The sequence below is a fragment of the Puntigrus tetrazona genome, chromosome 25, assembly GCF_018831695.1.
Source record: "Puntigrus tetrazona isolate hp1 chromosome 25, ASM1883169v1, whole genome shotgun sequence".
In the NCBI taxonomy this organism is placed as follows: Eukaryota; Metazoa; Chordata; class Actinopteri; order Cypriniformes; family Cyprinidae; genus Puntigrus; species Puntigrus tetrazona.
This window is the reverse complement of record NC_056723.1, coordinates 12753198-12776684: the sequence shown is the minus strand read 5'-3', so window position 1 is coordinate 12776684 and position 23487 is coordinate 12753198. Positions and strand designations below refer to the sequence as shown.

Below are 23487 nucleotides of genomic sequence, written 5' to 3'. Positions count from 1 at the left end.
TGGTTTGTAATCGGTTGATCTATATTCACTTCATTACTGAAAGTCAAGATTCGCCTGCGCGGTTCAAGGTCTCCTGTCCTTGAACTATAAGATGAGATATATGAGATTCAGGTACAGAATCCATGAATTATGCTTACAGCGTTGCTGTGGGATCTTTACGATTGCTCTCAGGTTTGGTTTCGGTATAATTCAAAAGAGAATAATTCAGTCATATGCCAAACAAATTTCGTTTGTACCAACTAGCAAGTTAGAAATATGATATAAACACTTTAATGAGTCTGAACATGTAGGTCAGAACAGCTTTACAAACAATTTGTACAAAAATTCATAATGTCATAATGAGGTCCACTGGCTCCACGCACACCTACTAGTATCATTGTTATTTGCATACCATGCATGTGCATTATGCAAAAACACAGAAATCTGAAATGGAATCAAAATTTTTTAACTCAAGCAGAGACAGCAAAATAGCATTAAAAAGCTCCAGCTTTACTCATCCAGCTTTAATGATACTAGCAATAACATTGCGACTAAATCGAGTCATTTTTCGAATAAAATGCAGTCAGTCTGGCTATAAAGGTATAATACATGCTGTTGCTCATTATAAACATCTTTATTGTTTAATGTGCTTATGACAGGCATTTTCAATGAAGACATTTTATACACGACCAAGTGTATTGGATAAAACCTGAATAACATTTGTCGTCCGATAACCTGCAAATGAATGTTAATGAGATCACCACAAGGCCATTAACAACGGATCATTCGTGACGAAGAACCACTACAACATTTACTGATCTCAGGTCAGTCTTCTCCAGTTTAAGCAGATATAGGCCATGCACACTTCACAGTAAAAAGTGCACAAATACACAAAGGTTTTTGTCAAGAGCCCTAGATGGGCTGGGCTCCTCAATGAGGTCATGCATAGATTACAGTACACCAAGAGAATGGTGTGTCATAGGAAAGACTGCTTCCTGTTTCAGATAAGCTTCACCTTTCCATTTTACTGATGAAATTCTGGTCCTGTTTAACATCCGTAGCACATTTTAGTTTCTAATACAGTGATTCTCAGCTGGTTTTTGTTCAGGGCCCAAATGGCGACCCAACATTTATTGTTTGCATTTATCATGTTTTTCCTTGCTATCAGTAAACTAGCGCTGACAAATGATTAATCGTGATTAACTGCATTCAAAGTAAAAGTTTTTGTATATATATATTATTTGGATACGATTAATCGCGATTAATCATTTGACAGCGCTACAATAATCTAACCAGAACAGACTGGAGACCGATTTCAAGTTTCTACCGACCAGATGAGAACCACCGTTTCCAATAAACTACACATTAATATTTGTAACCTTTTTATTTTTTAAACGCAAATCCTATATAGAGCTAACGGGGGAAAAAATACGCTCCTAAAGTGCTTTCATGAAAATTAATTAAAATTCAACTTTTATTCAGTGAAGTATCTATGAAGCGAGAACACAATTTAAGCGTTTTTTTTTAAAGTGTAAATCTGTACCCATATGGGGTCTTACCCATGCAAATGGAAAGTGCAAAAATATATACTTAAAAAAGCAATACTCGATTCAAGCTAAGAAAATATGATACAAATATCTCATCTGCAAACACTCAAAGGGCCTGAGGGGGACAGATGCACTGACCGTGTTCGAAATGGGATACTCTTGAATATTAATCACATACTGAAAAGTTCTTACCATTTTTAAGTACGTTCTACTTAGTTATCTCTCTGAAATAAAAACGCTTATATTGCACTTTTTCCTCAGTCTGATCGGAGAGTGAGTTGTCATTACTTTGAGTGCATATGTCACACTCAAGATCAAGTCGAGCGCATTGCATTGTGGGACAGTGTCTTAAGCACTGTTCTTAATGCAGATTATAGCATATGCAGTAAGCCTTAATATACTATGCACACAAAATTCACATTCTATGCACGCTATGCATACTGTAAAAAATAGCGGTAGGGAAGTATGCTATTTCGAACATAGCCGTTGCTTTTTGAAAAAACTGTGTAAGAATGAGATGCATGCTGGGAGCACTCACTTCATCAGCTTTACAAAACTCTCTCTCTCACACACACACATGCAGACACACAGGTATGAACGCGCATATTTAAACATGCACACATACAAAAAAAAGTAAAACAGAATTCATTTTCCCAATGGTAATTCTATCATCACATCTGTTTAAGCTCGGACTGTATGGATAATGGTCGATAGATTAATATGCTGTGATGTTTGATAATTTACAGTAGTTGACTGCTTTTAGAGTGGAACACTAACTTACTGCTTACTTGTATGTTTTACGCATACTGCATGCTATTTTTAGTACATCCATTATGCAACAATAAATGCTTCAAACGGTAGTGTGCTACATTGTTGCTACATCACTTATTGATTCGGGAGTAAAAACTGTAAATCCGCATTTTCATAATCGATTTTTGGAGTTCCCGGAGTGGATTTTTCATTATTGTAATTACACTGGAAATCGAGTGCTACGGGGATGACGTATTTTGGAGTATCTTATTCTGAATAGGAGCATTTCATCACGGCATTGCTCTGTTGTACTGTAGGTTACGTCACAAATGCATTGCATTGTGGGATACTGCGTTCCACACAGCTCACTCAGGTTGTACGTAGCAATCCATCTGGGTGTTTTACACATACGGAAAATTCACAGCACACATACTATATACCGCGGCGATGCCAATATGTTGCTCCAAAGATAGCCACAGTCTTTGCTCATAGACCGACGGCGACACGAAACTCGCAACAAACGCAGCTACACTCACACAGCAATTCAGCTCACGCACGCTACAAAACCAGGCATATGAACATAGTCTTATAAAATAATAAAAAAACAAAGAAACAACATGCAATTAAAATAAAATGAAAAAAATCATGCATGTTACTTATATCACCGTTTTGCCACTATTGGCTTTTTTATTTACTTTGCCTCGACAAAAGGACTTATCGTACCGAAAGACAGATCTGCATATCTTTTCAAGGCGATGCAGTACATAAAAACTGTTCATTTGCATAAACAAATGGATTTTTATTTGGTAACCTTTACCAGAAACCACTTTTGTAACAAGAAATCACAACGTGAGATGCTGGCAAGCGAAGAGAGAGGGCGTATCGGTAAATGTGTTCGTAAGTAAACGTCTGGTCACCAGGTAGAGAACTGCTTCACAGCGGGATGATAGCTGCCACGCACAGAGACGCAGACAAGTAGGCAAGCAGAAAACAGGAACTCCAAAAGCCCTTCGTCTGCATAGTAAACAATCCAACCGCAGAAGCGCTCCATTCAGAACTACCACAGAACACAGATGAAAGAGCAGCGCCACTGCAGGCCATGCTGGGAAGGACACATGTTCGATGAATGATATTCCCCACTTACACACTGGAGTTTACGGTGTGTCTGAAAACGCTGTAATCCATTGATCTCAATGCTGATGACGCTGCACACAGACAAAGCGGTGGTTTGCGGAAGTGAAACTCCTTCATGTGCTGCGCTGGCACACACGTTTGTTGGCTGTTAAGAAGGCAGGTGGATCCGGTTGTGCTTTCGGGAAATCCAATTTATTTCATTTGCGCTTGTTTTTAAACTAATCCCATTCATCCCATACCCTCAAGACACATTTCTATCGACAGAATGCTCAATCGTGGCTTTCTTTAGTGGAGTCATTCTCAAACTTTTTTGTATCCCAATCCATTAGTCTGATTTCATAGCTACTTTTATCTAATGAGCCAAAATTTTAAGCAGCCAATCACTGAAGTTTTAGAACTACTCAGCGGGATGAAAATTTAGGATAATTTGAGGACTCAGGTAGGGATCGTGTGATTGAGAAGAACCTCTTTGGTGCAGAGTACAGCTGCCAACTCTTGGCTCTAAAGGGCCACCCGGAGATCAGGTTTTGACCTCAAACACTGAATCCGCTCCCTGGTTTGTCACAGCAATGGAAAGTGGGCAGCCCATGCATGGAGTCAATAAAGCTAGCTGTCCAAGGTAGCGGAACGGTTGTACATGAATGTCCGTGTTCACATATGTGCTGCAAGTGTGCATGTTGTGTGGACGTTTGTTCACCGCTCTCAGGTCTTTATGTGCTTTTGTGGGTAGTGTATGTGGGTCTCCAGTGGGCATTTTTTAATGTATTTATGGACAGGCATGGCTAAGGCCACTCATGGTGATAACGTTTGCCATTCTTTTTCCGCTCTTTCTGCAGGTGCTCCAATTCCGCCTCATACATCATCTCCTGCATCAGGTATTTCTCCCTGCGCATGCGATCACACAGGTCTTTGGGCATGTCTGGAATCATGTGGGCTATGAAGGTCTTAATGCCAAACACCAGGTGCTACAGAGAATATAACAGATGTTGAAAAAAATCACAAACATGAAATAATCTTAGGTTGCATTGCAGTGCTAAGAAGCAGGTAAATTAGCCCTGTGTGAAGAAAGACAAGTGTACTTCAGAATCTCATCAGTAATTGGTGATTTAGGTATTTTCAGAATGCTTCTTTGGACATTGTACTGTTTTCTTAAAGATGAACATATATGAACATATATATATACATATACTCCTTTGGTAGAATAAGTCTGTTTGCCAAGTCTGGCTCCAGATATTTGATACATTGCGCTAGAATGTCCAGTTCCTCTCTGCCTATTCCAGAAATGGCTTGAATAGACAACAGCAGGCATGGAAGTCAGTGGCTAATGCATCTCTTGATACCAGGAGAATGAGGACCTGTATAGTTATCACATACAAGTTAGACTCCGTTACACTCATCCTCCTAACCTCACTCCCACCTGGGTCATCACAGCCACTCTACCACTCCAAGTGGAGTCTGAACAGCGATGGAAGTCAGGCATGTTAACAAGGACTCTAAAGACTGGAGCCTCTAACACCAGTCACTAGTGTGCTTTCTGAAGCCAGGGAAGTGAGGCTTACCCACATAGTCAGTACTAGCTGGCCTCCATTACACTGGTACAGGTGTCTCCAAACTTGATCCTGGATGGCCGGTGTCCTGCGGAGTTTAGCTCTAACTTGCCTTAAACACCTGCTTGGAAGTTTCTAGCATGCCTAACAAGACCTTGCTTATCCTGTTCAGGTGTGTTTAATTAGGATTGAAGCTAAACTCTGCAGGACACAATTCAAGGAGAGGCTAATGTAGGCACAATATAAACTTGGGGTTTGTCATCCTTATTTAAATAAGATCCACTTTATGCTCTAAGTAGGTTTTTATCCATGAATTAATTCCATGATTGCCCTATCTGATTAATCCCTATTTTGGGATTTAAATTGAGTTTTCACATTAGTTTTTTTTCAGATTTGTCCGAATTAGCTCCAGTATGGCCTTCTTCAGATAGATCTGACATGGAACCAACGGACAAACCTATTTAGAGCTCATACCTCAAGCCCATTTTTGTGCTCCCATAAAATATTGTCTGAGATTGTTAGTGGTGTAAAGCATTACTTAGATGATATCGTTAACCATTAAGTAGCACTGACCTCAAAGACTATGATGAAGGCTAATCTGGCAGCTAAAACATGCCAGAACTGCAGGGTGAACTCATAGGGTTCAGGACTCCACGGAGGCGCTCTGTAATCCCGATACCTACAGAGGGGTATAAGAAAAATTTAGCTTGAGAAAACAAGAGTATAGCAACATAAAAATGTAGCATGAGTTTTGCCCTACCTGCAGTATCGAGGATGATAACTCCCATTTCTCAATTCACCCATATCAAAAACAGACAAGCTATTGTTCAAGTATCCTCTAAGACATCTGTGTAAAGACACACAATATTAGCAACACAGTCTAAATACAATGTGACAGTATAATGTAAAAGGTGAAGCTGAACCATCTTGGCAACCAACCATTAACAACAGAGGTGCTAACCAAATACATCTGCTTTGCAATGCACATGCCTCTGGTGTGTTTGAATCTGCAATTGATGTTTGCAGCTTTTTTAAAATCTTACTTCTCATGCCGGTAACCCTTGTCCACACAGGGCCCATATTTGAAAGCGTAGACGAAGCGAGGGATATAATCCGAAGTGATGGCAATGACGAAGGCATTTGTTATGACAGCCACGACTCCAATTCCCTCCAAGATACCATGCCAGATACCTAATAAATAAAAAATAAAAAATATAATATTGAAATTTACCAAAACAGATAACGCATAATATTTATTTATTGTGAATTTTCATGCTAACAATCTATATTTCCAACAGACTGAATTAAGTAATCACAACAAACAGCTCGTGTTTTATGCAATTTTGACACCAGGCAAATTGAGGTGAAGAGGACCAACCGATATCAGTAGCGCGAGCGGGCATCGGTCTCCTCCACTGCGTGACAAACTTGTAGGCGTCTAATCGGATCTCGATGATGTTGTTGAGCAGAGCAAGCAGAGGAGCCAGTGGAAACGCAGCCACAAAGATTGTAGTGAAACCAAACTGTAGAACTGTACAGAAAAAACGTGCGAAACTTGCAGCCCGTCAAGCAAACACAAACACTTGCAACATGTTTTTGAGTTACTGCGGTGGGGACAAATCTCGGTACTCAATGGTAAAACAGCTATTTTCAGCCGTCGCTTACATTAATTTCGATCACTTACTCACTAAGCAACCGACTTCTGCTTTACCATGTCATGGTACGCACTACACAAGACAGAGCAGGACTCACCCATCTCCAGATACTCGTCCACCAGGCCGTGTGCGTTCATGGGCTGCAGGTTCCAGTCTCTATCCCACTGCGGCAGCTCTTCTTTACTCTTGTTCTGCTCTCCTGCTCGTTTCATCTTACGCCGGGACCACCAGTTCTGCAGAAGTCTGAGCGAGGAACAAAACTTAGAGTCAATTAGCCCTGATATAAAGCGTTTGGTCAAACTTAGATCAAAATTAAGTGGTCTTAACTTACATTTATATTAATAATGCACATGTTTTTACATTATCCTTATATTTAAAACCCTTCAACCTACCCATACCACCAAAGCTGACCCTATTCCTACCCTTATCCCACCTCAATAACAGAAGAAGTTTTTACAATACAATATGACCACAAGTACATTGTATTGTTATTAAGGCTACCTAATATAAAGTGGGACAAAACTTTTAATTTGAAGTGCGGTTTTAAAAAGTGTATTGAAGTTTAAGGAACACAGTGATGAACTGTGCATATATTAGTGCACTACTTTGAACTGAAATTATACTACTTTAAAAAATTATATATATCGGGATCAATAAATGAATAAATGAATAAATGAATGACCTTTTATGAAACCAAAATGTTTTTTTGCTGTTAGCAAATAGTCATGAAACTAATGTTTAAGTAGCATTATATATCACTTTTACAACTGAGCAGTACATCTAAGTAGACTTACAAGGGAAGAGATCTTCCCCCGAAAAAGACACAAGAGTGACGTAGAGCTGCCATTTTTCTATGAACACTGAAATATGCACAGTAACGTTAATCTAAACTAACGTCCCTCCTCGTGGTTTGCTGAGAGTCTGTTAAGCACACTCTGTTGTCGAGGCTCTTTCTGATGAGGCATACATTTCTCTCTGTACTGCAGGGTTGGCAAAATCAGTCAGCCGTGAACGCAGCGGACTGGAACTAAGGACAAACTCTCTTTGAATGTTCAGCGCAGCGAACACCTCCTGTTCGGGCTAATAATTGTATAAAACGGACCTCGGCGTTTATATGCTCAATAAAGAAAGCCATAAAGAAATCTGCGTGGCTGCCGTGTAAGTTTAGGGCTGAAGAAAGAACCAATAAAATCGAAACGCCATCGACGCAGACTCTACCCAAGAAGAACATGGTTTCATAAGAGCAACGTGTGACCGGAGACGTGTGCTAAACACAAAATGCAATACTGCTTGATTCGAACGCGATAGGACAGACACTAAACATAATTCCGCCAGTTTAACTGACAATGCAACATTTAGGTTGTTATCGAAGTGTTGCATGCAGAACATATGAACATACAACAGCTTGTTCCCAAACATCGCAATCGTTTGACAATCTTATCTGTGTGTTTTAAGATTGCAAGGAGCCTCTCCGGGGTCTGATACTCACGGGTAGCCCAGCTCCATGAAATTATTCCAGATCTGTTTCAACACCATAATCACTCCCATCTGCAGGCACAAGTCAATCAGACAACCACTGGGATGACACTAAAAAAACAAAAAAAAAACAGTTTTGGTTACCCTTGTGAAACAGAAGCACACTTTAGCCCATTTTACAATTAAGGAAATACTATACTTTAAAAGAATACAGGTACACTTTATTTTAAGGTGTCCTTATTACAGTGTAATTATACACTAAAGTACTGAGTAATATTTATTAACTACGTGTACTTACTATATGGTTAGGTCCAGGGTTACTTATGCATAATTAAAAGTACATGTGTAACAAGGGCAGCCTAAAATATAGTGTTACCTTACAAATTCGTAATGGCAAAGTTGCAGTTTAGTACAACTAAAATATATCAACTTTCAATTGCAATACTGAATAACAGGCGAAATTATAATCCGGTACTCAACACAACAAAAATGAATTAGAAAATATAAGTGGACTTCTGTAATTACACTTTAATGGCCTTTTATTTAATCAAAGTAACTGCAATAAGTGCAGTTCTTAAGATTAGGATTTCTTTGAAATTCAATATACGGCTAAGCACGTTTGCTTTTCGCGAGGGTGGTTTTGATCTAAAACAGTACGCTAGTGTTATGAGCAACCGCAGTTGTTTTGCTGAGGCAATTACGAGAGAGTCTGCACAGAATAATGACCGTTTTTATTGAAATCTCATGGCAGTTGCATAAGTGAGACCGATATTTGATAGGGGAATGTTGATCATGCCGAAGGGCAATAATAACCAAGTGTGAGAAAACTCATTACCGCCTCATCTCACCCACCTCCTCCATCCTCCACCGGTTAAACAGCTTATTATAGTCACCGGGCCTGCCAGCAAACCTGCACAATACACACACACATCACAATAAGACGTGGTGGAATTAGCTCTGAAATTCAATTAGCCATGCCATCGAGGGGGAAGCTGTTGCGTTAGCATGTGCGCTAGCGCCATGAAGTTCCTGTAAGAGCTGGTGAACAGATCTCAAGTGGTCTGGGCGAATGAAAACAAAAACGAGCAAACCGAGCCACATCGACCGAATCGAGAGTAGCTTACCTTCCTAAAAAGAAAGCGATGTAGAAGGTGGAGCTGTTGAGATTGACGAACTGGAAGAGGAACATCTTGAGGGCGAAGCTGTTTTCCCATTCCGACTCTGTCCGAGGATGTTCTAGATCACAAGCGAGATGTGTTTTAGCCATTTTAGCCAGGAAAGTTTCTCACGCACCGCAAGAATTTCGCATCGATAGTAACCTTGACTGAATCAATGCTTACCCAGGTTTGTGAGTAGGTAGGCCACTTTCTCATAGACCTGAGGGGTAAAAGAAAATCGACTCAGTACCATTACAGAAAAATAATGTAATATAAATAAGTAAATAAGTACATGCAAATACATAAATGCCATAGATTTACAAACTGTGTAATAATACATTTAATACATGGGTTTCCAAGTTGCAATGCTGTTATTAGAGAAAGTGGCGTTTTCATCTCTTGTCTTTAGGAAAATGCATTTGTCCCATTGGTGCAAATTACATCGTAACCTCTCAAAAATTCACTCTTTTATTGAATCTATGACGTGCTGTTTTAAAGAGGCAGACAAAACGCTGTAATGAATTTTTGCTGGCAATCGCCTTACGTTTTATGTCTGGGAGCGACAGCATGTCACAGTCAATCATTTTGATGACTTCATTTTGAGGCTCTGGCTTTTTCGGAATTATGAGATGAGAAAAGTATTACATGCATTTATTTTTTTGACTGGCTGGCGTCGTGAAAACAGCCACGCTGCTAAAAACACATTTTGCTTTGTCAACTGAAAGTCCTCTTTATTGTGTCTCTGCTGGTGCGAAGAAGAGAGTAGAGGAAACACACTCACCACATTCAGAGACATGATGATCATGAAGTTGATGCAGACTCCGGTGCCTGAGGTGGCGAACTGCCAGTTCTTCTTCACAAACTCCCACTGGAAGGAAGCAAACTTCTCCATGGCTATGAGCCTGAACACCACCACGGCAAACACGGCTGTCAGGACCAGAGAGATCTGGAGGAAAGGCGACGAGACGTCAACGAACCAGAAATTTCACGTTCAGCATGGTTTTGATGCGCGTTGCCTTTTGAATCAAGGCCACCAGAGGGAGACAGTTATTTACGGTACAGTGCAGCTTTATGATCTGACAATTTTTAATCGATAAAAATCACGTTTAAAATGTTCAGTTGTTTTCATCGTTGAGAGTAGCGATGGATGTTCATGACATTCAGTTGTGACGTGTGTGGATGAAACACAGATTTAGCTTGTTACGATATTTACTATAGTGATATATACAGCATATTAAGCAATTAACCAAAAAGCAAACTTTACCCCAGCAATACAGTAAGTTAAAATGTTTATCGATTATACATATTTCTGCAGGGACATCTTGAAACAAACCAATCGTTAAGAAAGCAAAAATAACCGCGATTGGACATGAAACCAGAATAGTTCAATTCCAAACAGAATTCCCAGTTTTCACAATGGGGTGTTAATAATTCTGATCCGCTTTAGGAGTCCTACCATGAAAAATATTCCCGAGACAGACACCATGAGTCGGCTGAGTTTGTCTGTGAAGGGCTGGAAGGGCTCTGGTCTCCCTGAGATGGGGTTTACTCGCTCTTTCCGGGAGTATTTGGCTTCAAACTGGGGCCGGAGTTCCTCCTTTTTTTTATAGAAAAGAAAACACATCGAATTACTCTTGAAAGTTTTGCTTTTCACGGATCTCATGAATGATTCTGATCACGCACAGATGTTCGACATCATCATCTGTTTTGACCGGGCATGATGATGTCAATCCAAAGGCTGTTTACATGAGCTCGATGAGTTAAAACGAGACACTTCGGTGTCTCAGCATGGGATATATTTATTAGTACATTCCACGATATGATAGTTAAATATAGAAGGGCTTGTATACAGCAGCAGTTCTCAAACAGTTCTCAAAGCTCTCAAACCCAATTGTTACATCCGAACAAATCACGCCATCTCGGTATGAGCTACTCACCGGCTTACTGACAAAAATATAAAATATAACAGGGTTCACTCAGAAATGAAGATTCTGTCATTATTTATTTAACCATTTGCTTTTGCTACACACCCTTATATCTTAGAGCAAAAAAGAAGATAGTTTCAAAACTGATCATGCCGCTCTTTTACATACTTTAAAATGATCTGAAACTCTAAAAAATATTATAAAAGCAGCCCATGCAAGTTATGTGCTACATTCCAAGTCTATTAAAGAAATTTTGAAGTTTATGGTCTGGTTTATGACCAAAGGTTATTACTTTTTTTTTAAATAAAATAAAATAAAATAAAATAAAATAAAATAAAAAATAAAATAAAATAAAATAAAATAAAATAAATAAAATTAAATAGAATTAAATATTAAATTAAATAAAATAAATTAAATAAAATAAAATAAAATAAAATTAAATTAAATTAAATTAAATTAATAAATAATTAATAAATAATTAATTTAAATGTTAACTAACTGTGTGCCTAAAAGACATAAAGATAAGCATAAAAACAATGTTAGTAGGTAAAAACAAAAAAAATCTTGTTTGGCTTGAACCAGGAAAAAATTAAACTTGGATAAAGTGTTTTATTGTGCATTGTTAATGTCTACACCAAGCAGCTTAGTGAAGCGTATAAACGTATTGGCAAAACTTTACAATAAGGTGTCATTTATTAACATTAGTTGTGTAATAACTAACATGAGCAAACAATGATCAATAGAATTATTACAGTATTCATTCTTTGTTAATTTAGTTCATAAAAGTGCAGTTAGCTCATGTTAGCTCACAGTGCATTAACTAATGCTATCAAACACAACTTGAATGTAATGCATGAGCAAATGCTGAAATTAGCATTGACTAAGATTAATAAATGATGGTAAAGTATTGTCCATTCAACCCATTCAAGAAACTTCAGGACTATATTACCGGAATTGCTAAAGAGCTAACTCGTGTACTGGTTTTGGTCTACAAATGTACACCATCCCCACAGGAAGAGGGGTTTGTGCATCAATCAATCACTTCATTCCTACAGCGCTTTTAACAATACAGAGCGTGTCAAAGCACTGAACAATATCAAATAGGAGAATAGAGTGACGGTAATGGGTAGCACTGCTACTGCATGAACCGCAGTTTGAGAACCGCTGTTATACAGAAACTAGCAAGAGCAGAAATCTACAGAGCAACGAATGCAAACACCAGACGTTCAGCAGGAATCAGCCACATCCGATCGCTTTGATCTCTGGATTATTTTGAGGCGTTTCCTCAAACGCGTTACGCATTCACACGTCACGCTCATTACTTCACGCACGCACGCACAAAAAAAACGAAATACACAGAATATCAATCACCATCACTCTGCACATGCGGATGATATGTGGTTCACGAAGAGCTGTTCACACTGAGATTTTATCACAGGAAGTTGGAAGGTGAATGCACTGGCCGTGGTGTACAGTGTATCTTAAAATAACGTGATTTCTGAGGTACAATGTCAGAATTGCATTGATATATAATAAGAGTATGGATATTATGTCCTTTTTCCCCTGTACAACTTTCCCTGTATAAAATGATGGGTTGTTATCATATAATTAAGAAGACAGATTGGAAAGAAATAAATATGTAAATGATTTAAGAGGAAAAAATCGTGAATTTATATCTGAAGCTTTTGCAGTTGTGCGTTTATATTTTACAAATCTGAGACAAAAAAAATCCGAATTTGAGATGTAAACTCATAACTAGGATAAAGAGGTTTTTTTTCATTGTTTATGAAGTGTTGGAAACAGGCTTCCATCTGACTTTAATTCAATAAATGTTTTTGCTCACTAAGAAACGACATAGGCACACTGAAAATACATGTCTTTACCTACATTTTTGCGAAATGTCAAAAACTAAACACCAATGGCAGTAAAACACCAACAGCTTCTATTCCTTTTTTATTTATTTATTGAGTAATATAGACTTATTTTAGTATGGTTATTTGCTGAATATAATGTTATAACCTCAAAACACTTTTTCCATAAAGTGTGTGATAGAACTAATATATTTCGATGGTAGTGTCACATAATGAGCAAAATATACTCATTTTCTGACATAGTAAACTTGCTCGATAGCTCACCCGGTGATTTTACAACCTTTCAGAAATTTACTTTTTATGAACACTATACTGTAAGTTTGGTAAGTGTAAGGTATAACACATGTGGTTAAACGTGATGACCTTTCAGCACAATTTACGATAAAACAGCCATTGTAATAAAATATTGCCGGGTTCGCGTTCAATTGTTTTGGATAAAACTGACGTGTTGAAAAGCAATGCATTATCAATCAGTCCCTTTTATGTATATAGCGCTTTAACAATACAGATTGCATCAAGCGCCGAACAGCAATATCAATTTTCTGGGTTGCAGTAAAATGAATGCCTCTTAAGTCTGTTAAATACCTACAGGAGACGGATCCGCAACTTTTCTCAACGCAACAATGGCACGAAAACGACGTCGTTTTGTCAGGGTAGTCGCAGTCAGTGTGAACGCCCTTGAGTCGGTTTCACATTAGGAGCAAGGCATGCACAACACAACAGGATACGGTAGGAGGCACACTCACAGAACACACCATGACACAGGATTTACACTATAGGAGATACAACAGACAGCACATAGATTGGCCACACACCAGTTACAGTTGCTCATGAACTTAATGGTCATATTAACAGGTCTCAAAATTGTGATATTTCTAAAGAAATGTCAAGCATTACGAATTCAGGAAGGCAGGCTCACCTCTTCTTCCTCCCAATCAATCAAATCCCAGTCGTAGGTTAGCTCCGCCCTCCTCCTCTTCCAGAACTCAAGGAATACTGTGGCTGTGACAGCAGAAGAGGAAGTGGCAAGACGTCAACACAACAGGAGCTTTCAGATATTTAAAGTTACCAGGCTCATCTAGGTAAGGTGACCTTCATCAGGCTCAAACTCAGCGTGCATACGTGGAAACAAGTGTTTTAATTATTAGAGCTCAATTTCAGGCATCATTAGGATAATAAATCTGCATAATCTTTTCCTAGGTCAATTACTGACAATAACAACCGGTAAGGTTGTAGAACTTCAGTGTTTAGAACCCATTTAATCCAGTTCAAAGGGTCTTAAAGATCTTGATGTTACATATACCTGTCCGCTAAACATAAAAGAGCTGACTGCAGAGCTGTTTTGTATTCAAAGTAAAAAAAAACAACAGCAGGATTTTGGATTAGATCTATCCGTTTTATCAATTTTTACTTTTGTTGGCAAACTGTGTATTTTGCAAAGTAATCAGCTAGCTTATTCAGAAGCATTGATTTTTTTCGTAGTGTCACAGGAACCGATTTAGGAGCTAACAAGAATACTAAATAAATCAAAGTAAAAAGGACAGTTTTGTAAGGTTTTCATGTTAAATTTAACTCTTAAAAAAAAAAAAAAAGAGTAAAAACATCTGGGCTCTCTGAGTTCACATGCCCCTCGTTTCTACCAAAGGACTGCGTGACCCACTTTCGTTGAAAGCACAAGAGCTGCAAGGGAAGAGAACAGAGTGAGAGACCAAGAAGAGAGACAATGTTTAATTTTTAAAACCCGGTCTTCTTGCTGAAAGCTGTCTTCACATTTGAGCTCTCAGGATTTAGACTTGCAGATCCATCTGGGTCTCTCTGGGAGGAACAGCACGGTCCCCGTCGCAAGTGTTCTAATAATACACTAATATGAATTTTGTCAACGCTCCCCAAAATAGTGGACTCTTTGAAAGAACGCACTAGATTCAACTTTTCATCCTGTATTTAAAGATGAATTGAGGTGCACAGTGTCATTCACACGAACACTAAACACCATCATGGTGAGACTCGTTCAACTGGAATATGCAATAAACGCTAATTTAACAACATTAGATGTAAAATACAACCCTAGTAAACATAGCTGATAAGAAAAACTAAAAGAATTTTCAGTTACCAAACCAGTACCTTTGCCTCCAGATGCGGCATGTGTAAGTATGTGTTTGCAAGCAAGCTGTCTGTTTGTGTGACATGTATGTGCATACTCAATCCACCTCAACATACTCTACAGTGGTCGGTATGTGCAAGAACAGGGGAATAAAAGACCTTGTGGGCTACCTCTGCTTAACTGGACTTCAGTGAGGGATTGTCCCTTGAGGCAGTTAAAGAACAGCAGTGTTTAGAGAACTTATTCACCAGCTGCTCCAGGCCAGCTCCTAACCCTCCTAACCCCAAAGCCCTCAAATTCCACACACAGCCTGTTAGGGTGATTCAGGGTGCCAAGCAGGGCAACTCAATGTCATATCTATTGTCATATTTAGCCACGAATAAATACGTGACTGTCAGCCGCTTCAGATTTTCCGACAAACGACAAACGTCACAAGGGTGAAATTAGTTCTCGAGGAACAACGTTGTTGTAGTTGGTATTGAAGCTCCCATTGCATCAAAATAATGACATAGTATTGAGTTTTGAATCTCTAGTTATATATGTATCTCAGTTCCCCAAGAGATGAATGAGATGCCACATCACATAGCCATACCTCGGCCATACCTGTGCATCTTCTTCAGGCAATTAGAATCTGATGCCACTGGTTTGGCATGTATTTATGGTTTCAGTGATGTAGTACCCCACATCAGTACATCATCACTCTCAGCGACTTGGCTGAGGTCAGCCTAAAAAGATACTTAAGACATGGGACACTGCTGCATATTGTCATGCAATCTTATGAATTGCACACGTTTAAGCCTCACCAGTTTAAGAACAATTATTCCAAAAAGCCATAGAAAAATAACTTTGCATTGCTTCTGTATATAAATGAGTTTGGCACTCCCAAATGTCTGCAGTAAGGACATGTATTTTACTTGTTATTTCAGGTTATTATTATATTTATACACATTTTGTTCCATTCTAAGCTTCTAGAATTCTAGATTTAATGAGTTGTACAGCTTTTGCCTGAACTATAATTTGTTTCTGAAATGCCTGATTGAGACTGGGCATGTACCCTGGTTTCTCTTGACAACAGCATTAATTAAAGCCATCCTTTGGAGCAGTTCATGTATTACTTAGATTTAAAATGCAATGTAACTATTTGTTTGGGTATCCTAATTCCTTTGGCTTCAGCCAGTCAATTAGACTTTATAACGTGTCCACAATTATCAAGCACTTAAAATCGCCACCACCAATCCTTCTCTATTTGCCCTCTGTCTTTGTGAAGTTTAAGCACTTTTGAAATATTCAGATGTTTTACGAGGTCTACTGTGACCTCATTAGATTGCTTGTTGTATTGTGGGACAAAACTGTGATTGATTAGAGCTTCTTCTCTTAGGCCTTTAAGTCAATTTTATTATAGCAGACCACATACTGCCAATTTCTTATTCTGTCCTTGCCCGCTGAAGGAAGCCTCTTTTATAATTACTTAATTTGTACTTTAAACCAAATGCTGACCTGTCTGTCTTTCTGATGGTGAAAGAGCCCTGATTAAATTAAAAAGATTCAGACTCACCCCATATTGCCATGAATATAGCAAAGAAGACTGTGCCTCCATTATCAAAAAGATGGGTCACCTGGTGGACAGAAAAAGAGGCAATGCATTTAAAAATGTATACTTAGAAAATCTGTGAAATCAGTATGAACTGATAGAAATGTATACCTCAAATGCAATGTAAATCTTTTTTTAATTAAAGAATTGGCCATCATGATTCAGCATTCTGTTCCCTTTCAGGAAACCAGGGTTATATTCATACAAACCCTTCTCCTGAGATTGAGTTGGACACAGATTTTTGCTGAAATCGATGCCACCTGTGTAATCAGTCCCCTCTAACCATTCAGGCAATAGCTGGTGCAGGATACTGAGGACAGTAGACTACAATATCAGTCACTAGTGTGCAACATGAGGCCAGACAAGTAACTTCTATCTCATACCACTTCAAACCTCCTCCTATCAGGGTTACAGCACCACCGTAACCAGTTTCTATTGACACTAAGAGCAGCTCAAATGTGATGAGAAATGGGATTAGGGGCAACTAACAAAGCTAAAAGCCGCTGCCTATAACTCAGGCCCTAGTGTGCCACTTTGGGAGTTATGGCCCCAACATACTTCAAGCAAAGTTGAAGAATGAACTAGTATGGCATAATTTTAAACAAAATTAAACTACTTATTTCAAATATGTGCAAAACATAATTACAAATTCACCTAAATGTGATCTCAGCAGCATAGGAAGTATTGGTATGTTTTCTAAGAGTCTACACTGCCCATGCTTTTCAAATTTACTTTTAACTCTAAGCAAAGAATGAAAAAGACCTTTGCGGTGATTATATCAAAGCCTTTGGGCACTAAGGGGTATTTGTTCTGATATCAATTTGCTGCAGTAAAGCGGCCAATGTTTGCAATTTAATGAGAATTGCCATTTTGTGGTAACAAGAGGAACAGAAAGCATCAGCACAGAAAGACCACCTACTCACATGAAGCTTGAGCCAAAAGATGAACTTTGCCAGCTACATAAATCGGAAAAGCCCAAACAGATGCACTCACAAGAATGCATGGTGTGCCTGACAACAATATACAACTACACAGTAACACAGTAGGTAAGTAAGCAATGAATGCAAGTACAAAATATGCAATTACAGACCTCAGGATAAGACCCCCAGATTTTTCCAAGTTCTCTTGTGAAAAACGTAAAATGAATTAAATGTGCTTTTCGTGACTTCATGCTAGGTCTTGAATTAAGATTGAGGTTTTAGATATGCCACATTAGTTAGGGATTATATTGGACTATAGAGTTATCAATGTGGGCCTTAAGGTGGAGATAGGGAGGAGATGGGATGCTGAACAAATTTCCTGGGAGAGAAGTAAACAAATATACTGCTTATATATCCCTCAAACATGATCGACAGGATAAGGTTAATTAGCTTCTTCTGAGCTTGCATTATGAACTTCCCCAAAGGGGTCATCAGATGCAAAATTCACTTTAAAAGTTGTTTGAACATAAATGTGTGTTGGAAGTGTGTACACATTTAAGAAATGAATGAAAGAAATACATTTTTAATCCCTATTTCAAAATCCTTTTTCTCAAATCAGGCCATTCTGATCCCGATCTAGCTAAATGCGTTTATGTGTGCACAAATCATTTACAGCTCATTAGCATTTAAAGCAACATGGTCTAGAATGGCTTGATGTAAACAGAGCTGATTTTGACAGGGTTAAAGGTGGTGTTTTACACTACCATTGAGAAATTTTACCAATGTGTGTTTTCATTAAGTCCCTGAAGAATCATATAAATTTTGTAGAAAATGGGCATTCGATGAAAAAGAAAGAGAAAAGATAGTGTTGGTGGTCACCCAAACTTCAGTAGTAGGATGTAGAGAACTTAATCGACATATGTCAACTGACTCTCCGCTGTGATATACCTTCAGAGAAAGCCAAACTGATCAGTTGCTCTGACTTCCCACTGGGATCTTTGTTTATTGAGGAGGTGGAGATTTTGGCAGAGGAAATCTGTGCTGTAAGTCGTGAAGAGCAACCGAGGGCTTGGCAGGAGGTTTTATGTACAGCGCATATAATTGTTTATTTAACCTGCGTGGAAAGAGTATTTGACATTTAATCTATTTGGATATGGAAGGAATGGCAAGACTTGAATGGGGATTTTTTTTTTTAGCAGAACTCCTGTTGAATGAATTTTGAAGCGCGTTTGAAGAACCGTAACAGATATTTTTTAAAGCAGAAGAGTAACAGGCAGGTATTAAATCCCTTCTAAACTGAGGAATCAGTGGTGGGTTGTAAAAATAATCCTCAGAGGTAAAGATTTTCCCACCATGTGACACAGTTGCTTTTCTGGATGTGGGTGGGACCAGTGGGACAAAAATGCTGAAAGATGTAAGGACAGTAGCTTGCCGCTGGCCTAGGTCCAGCCTTATGACAGTAGTGGGTTCCCAAGAAAGAACTGTAGCAACTTTGTCTTCTGAGCTATGAAACAATGAAGAACAATCTTCAAGCAATAAAACTCTTCTGGCCAGGAACCAATTATGTGGGTTTTATTAAAATATTAGCCTCTCTCAGGCATGTCACTACAATGTTCCCATGACACAAAACCATCTTTTAGTCTGCAGTACTGGCTGTGCAGCTTGGGGAATCTGTTTTTGGTTTGCACGTTGAAAATCCAGAACCAAACACTAATTTGAAACGTACGAATATCTTTGACTTTAGACAACACAGGCTTTCCTAATGAGTCTAGAATAAAAAACAGACAATCTGTAATCAAAGCAGCTCTGTAAACCACGTATTTAGACTAAAACATCCAATAGAAACATCTTTTCAGCAAAACAAATTGTATTTGCATTAAAATGTCTACAGGAAAATAACCTTTACTTGTCAATACACAAACAAGATGTATTGCTTTGTTGACTTTCACGTAGTTTGTCTTGGTTTTTCTTCACTTCCCACATTTCAGATTTATGAACATAACACAAGGACAGATGCCAAGATGCAACTCAAGTAAACTGACTCGATGACATTATCAAGAACAAAAATCAAATGGAGAGAGCCATTTGAATGGATTCCTTATATCACACCAAGACATTTAGTCAGTTTTACTGATCTTCCTATGCTGTTTATACAAGTAGAAGGCGGAAGTATGGTACCTTTGCATAGACACAGCTGTCACTCAACGTCCAAGAGCTGCAATTGCCTTCACACATGGGGCACATGATGGTGGTGTTGGCCTCGCATATCTCTTTACTGAAACACAAAAGAAAAACAAATTTGAGTCAATGCTTTATTAAGGGAACAATAAAGACTGGTCAATGAAAATGGCATCACTCTGACATATTGACTACTAGGGCGTACTGGGGTTTATTCTGAAATAAAACATACTCTAAGGGACTAACCTTACTTGGCTGGAGTCCATGGTGAAAAGCCCATAGAGGAAGACAAAGAGGCCGACTAGAGCAGCAGGGATCAGCATACCCGTATACCAGCCTAACCAGGCAAAATACAGCCCAATCTTCTCCCCAAAGTACCGCCTATGTAACATCAGCAAGAAACAAAATTCACTAGGGCTCCATTCCTTCTTATAACATTTTATTAACATTAATATATACAGTGGTGACCAAAATTATTAGAACACTTAGCATATGGATTGGAGATTTTTGGCCGTTACAATATCCATAAATAACAAACTATTGCCAGATCTATCTGTAACGGAAGAAATCTACTGGAACATTGAAAGTCCAGACTTCAACCCCATCAAGCAAATTTAGGGTGGGTTGTAAAATAAATTGCACATACTGTATGTGTTGTACATTCAAAGAAAAGCGTTTGGCTTGAGCTGCAGAAGGCACGGGATAACAAGTTCTCAGGAAATATACTGACGCTATGCCAGAGAGATGTGCTGCTGTAATTTCTGCAAAAGGTGGACATACCAAATATTAAAGATGAATGTGGATAAAAACAGCACAAACCACTTAATCTGCTCAGAGCAGCCATCTGCATGTTTCATGAACATTACAAAATGAAATCACATTTTGGAGGCAAAAAAGGTCAATATTTTTTGGGTCTGTTGGGTGTTCTAACAATTTAGGCCACCGCTGTAAATATACTACTGTCTAATCTAGATTATGCAGTTGTTTAGTGGAAACCAGTAAGTGTTTTTGATATTACAAAAATTTAATTAGATTCCTTAATAGAACCAGTAACATAGAATCTTTAAAATACGTATGAGAGTCTTACATGCCCAGGTGATGTTGAACATAACAAACTGATTGGTTGTTTGACTTATTGGCCAGTGAAATCTACCATGGATCCCAGACCTTCAGCTGTCAGTCAAAGGTCTAGTAACACGAGACTAAGTTAGACCTATCAGACTGCGCCATCTAGAGTTTCACGACAGAACTTTAAATTTGGGTTCACTTTATTTTGATAGCCCATTTTCGACTTTCTACTAACTATAAGTATCTTTGTAAGTACATATCAACTAATTCTAATTCTAATTTGCCACTACGTGTCTACTAACTCTCAGTGTAGACTGTTAGATTAGGTTTAGGGTTAGTAGAATAAGTTTGCAAATGCTGACAATGTCGTGTGTCATGAACACATCAAAATAAATTGTTAGACGATATTAAGCAGATCGTCTATTAATACTGTAATGTCTGCTGGTTGACGTGGTTACAAAGTTACTTACTGTTAATAGAATATCTAAAGTGGACTATCGAAATAAAGTGTTACCTGAATGTCTTGTCTGCGGATGTCAACTTGTCCGTATGGGCTAAATAGATAATCTGAGCAAACTTTATTAAAACCATTGCATTATAAAAGTGTTTTTAATAAATAGATTGGGACACACACACACACACAAGCACACAATGACCCTATATGCCCTAGTTACATAGGATAGATACATACTGTATTAACAGCAAGAAAGACTCAAGGTGACTAAAAACAGGAACATCCATTCACTTAAAACATAACAGGTCAGGACAGTTACATAACTCTGAAAATGGAGGGTGACCTTTACTCTCAAACTGACGAGCAGCTACCAGCAGAGAGAGGCTGAGTCTGCAGATCACTATCGCAATTATTTTTCTGTCTTCCCTTGCCATCTAATTCAGCTTCAATATACGTTTGTTATGAGCCTGAGATTGCTTTTCTCTCGCACTATTTGACTACAGCTGAGATTTACGCTATCAGCCACACCGATGCAGTCCTGCTCATGTGAACGGGTTAGCGAGATTAAAGCTGTTCACACACGGCAAATACTCTCTTTTAGGATTCGACAGAAACAAAGGATTTTGAGAAAGGCTCAAACAAACAGACCGGAAGCAGTTGTGAAGACCGGGCTTTAATCACGAGACGCTTCATTAAGCTGTCAAAATATCGATAAAGATTCAAATATTTCTTTCTAAAGCTGCTTTTGTAATGATTTTTTGTCATTTTCCACACCAAATTGTTATCAGAGATCAAATAAATATGGCTGACTTTGTCCGTATACCGTTTTTCTTTACACTGCTGCGTGTGTTTTTCTTACCGTATGAGATCTAGAGGCTGGTATTTGTACCAGATCCCCCAGCGTGCCCATCTCTCGTACAGAAGGTGTCTGTGGTTTTGAGCCCCGTGGGTTTTAATCGGATGTCTGCTTTTATAACTTCCCTAGAAATACAATATCAAAGGTTTCCACACACAAACACTTCAACAGAAACAAAATGAGGTAAGAAAAGGTAATGCATTTCTCTTATTTTACCTCATGCGGAGGAAATGCTGCCTCATATGTACTGTTGCCAAGTAACCGATTAATTCCTGCAAAATAGATGGAAACAGAATAAACGAGCATTTTTCTAACCTTTTTTTTCAATCTTGGCATCTCTGTGCCATCTCAGTGCCCAGAATGACAATAACAGTAGTGATGTCTGACTGTATGATGATTCTACATCCCCAAACAACAATTTAAAGATTTAATGATTGATCGAGAAAAACACACACACACACACACGCGCACACAAAATAAATTATATAATTTTGCAATAAACACTGAAAACATCACAGACACCGCAAATGGGAAGAAATAACATACGGTAATGAAAAATTACAACACATAAATACACAACAAAATCGATAAAGTTGACGTTTTAACTTTTGAAATTGTATACAACACACGTTTTGATTCAAGAAACAGATGGGTTAGTTTGGGAAATTAATTTTGCCCACCAACCAGAACCACTTTTGGCGACTTGGCCAATTTTACCAGACTTAACCAGCCAAGTTATTAATGTATTAAATACAAATTACTTTCTACTGTAGTACCCATATATATATATATATATGTACCACAATAATGAAATAAATCACACTGCTTTTCAATTAATTACAGCGGGGTGCATCTGACTGCATTTATTTTGTGATTTGACTGCTTGATTAACTTGCGCCTAACATGAAATCCATCACCCTGCATGTTTGGCTTGTGACATGAGGCTCGTTTACAGGCAGATAAAAGCAGAAGTGAAATTGGCCTGCTCACGGCACAGATGAAAGCACAGCAAAGGGAGATGCTTAGGAAAAAAAAAAACACTGACTGAGAACACAAATCATTTTCAATAAAATGGAAGTGAGCGCAGGCACAATCCCGTAAATAGTGGCGGAGCTTGCCTTCTCAATATGTGCGCGCAAGTGAGCGCCTGGCTTAGGTGTGAGCTTCAGCGATTGGATTAAACCTATATATAAAAAAAAAAAAAAAGCTTGGGGAGACAACTGACAGAAAATGGTTTAAAACTGTCATGATATGTTTATTTAGCTAAAGGTATTTTTA

At 38.4% G+C, this 23487-nt stretch overlaps 1 protein-coding gene across 4 annotated transcripts in view; it reads right to left on the bottom strand.

Moving 5' to 3' along the window:
• Window positions 1-594: 594 nt before the first annotated feature.
• The window catches only part of ano3 (anoctamin 3), a 53167-nt gene continuing 30274 nt past the window's right edge, over window positions 595-23487 (bottom strand). For 2 of the 4 annotated variants that reach the window (XM_043228085.1, XM_043228087.1), the window contains 19 exons: window positions 22426-22481; window positions 22213-22334; window positions 20078-20212; window positions 19832-19928; window positions 16698-16758; window positions 13961-14043; window positions 13788-13814; window positions 10702-10842; window positions 10027-10191; window positions 9429-9465; window positions 9213-9324; window positions 8941-8998; window positions 8102-8199; window positions 6710-6855; window positions 6336-6488; window positions 6001-6148; window positions 5718-5804; window positions 5531-5636; window positions 595-4375 (listed from right to left, as the gene is read on the bottom strand). In XM_043228085.1, coding sequence (XP_043084020.1) covers window positions 4193-4375; window positions 5531-5636; window positions 5718-5804; window positions 6001-6148; window positions 6336-6488; window positions 6710-6855; window positions 8102-8199; window positions 8941-8998; window positions 9213-9324; window positions 9429-9465; window positions 10027-10191; window positions 10702-10842; window positions 13788-13814; window positions 13961-14043; window positions 16698-16758; window positions 19832-19928; window positions 20078-20212; window positions 22213-22334; window positions 22426-22481 — 2015 coding nt within the window. In that variant the 3' untranslated portion in view covers window positions 595-4192. The remainder of the gene's footprint in view (window positions 4376-5530; window positions 5637-5717; window positions 5805-6000; window positions 6149-6335; window positions 6489-6709; window positions 6856-8101; window positions 8200-8940; window positions 8999-9212; window positions 9325-9428; window positions 9466-10026; window positions 10192-10701; window positions 10843-13787; window positions 13815-13960; window positions 14044-16697; window positions 16759-19831; window positions 19929-20077; window positions 20213-22212; window positions 22335-22425; window positions 22482-23487) is intronic. The other 2 variants (XM_043228086.1, XM_043228088.1) reach the window with 2 other exon arrangements.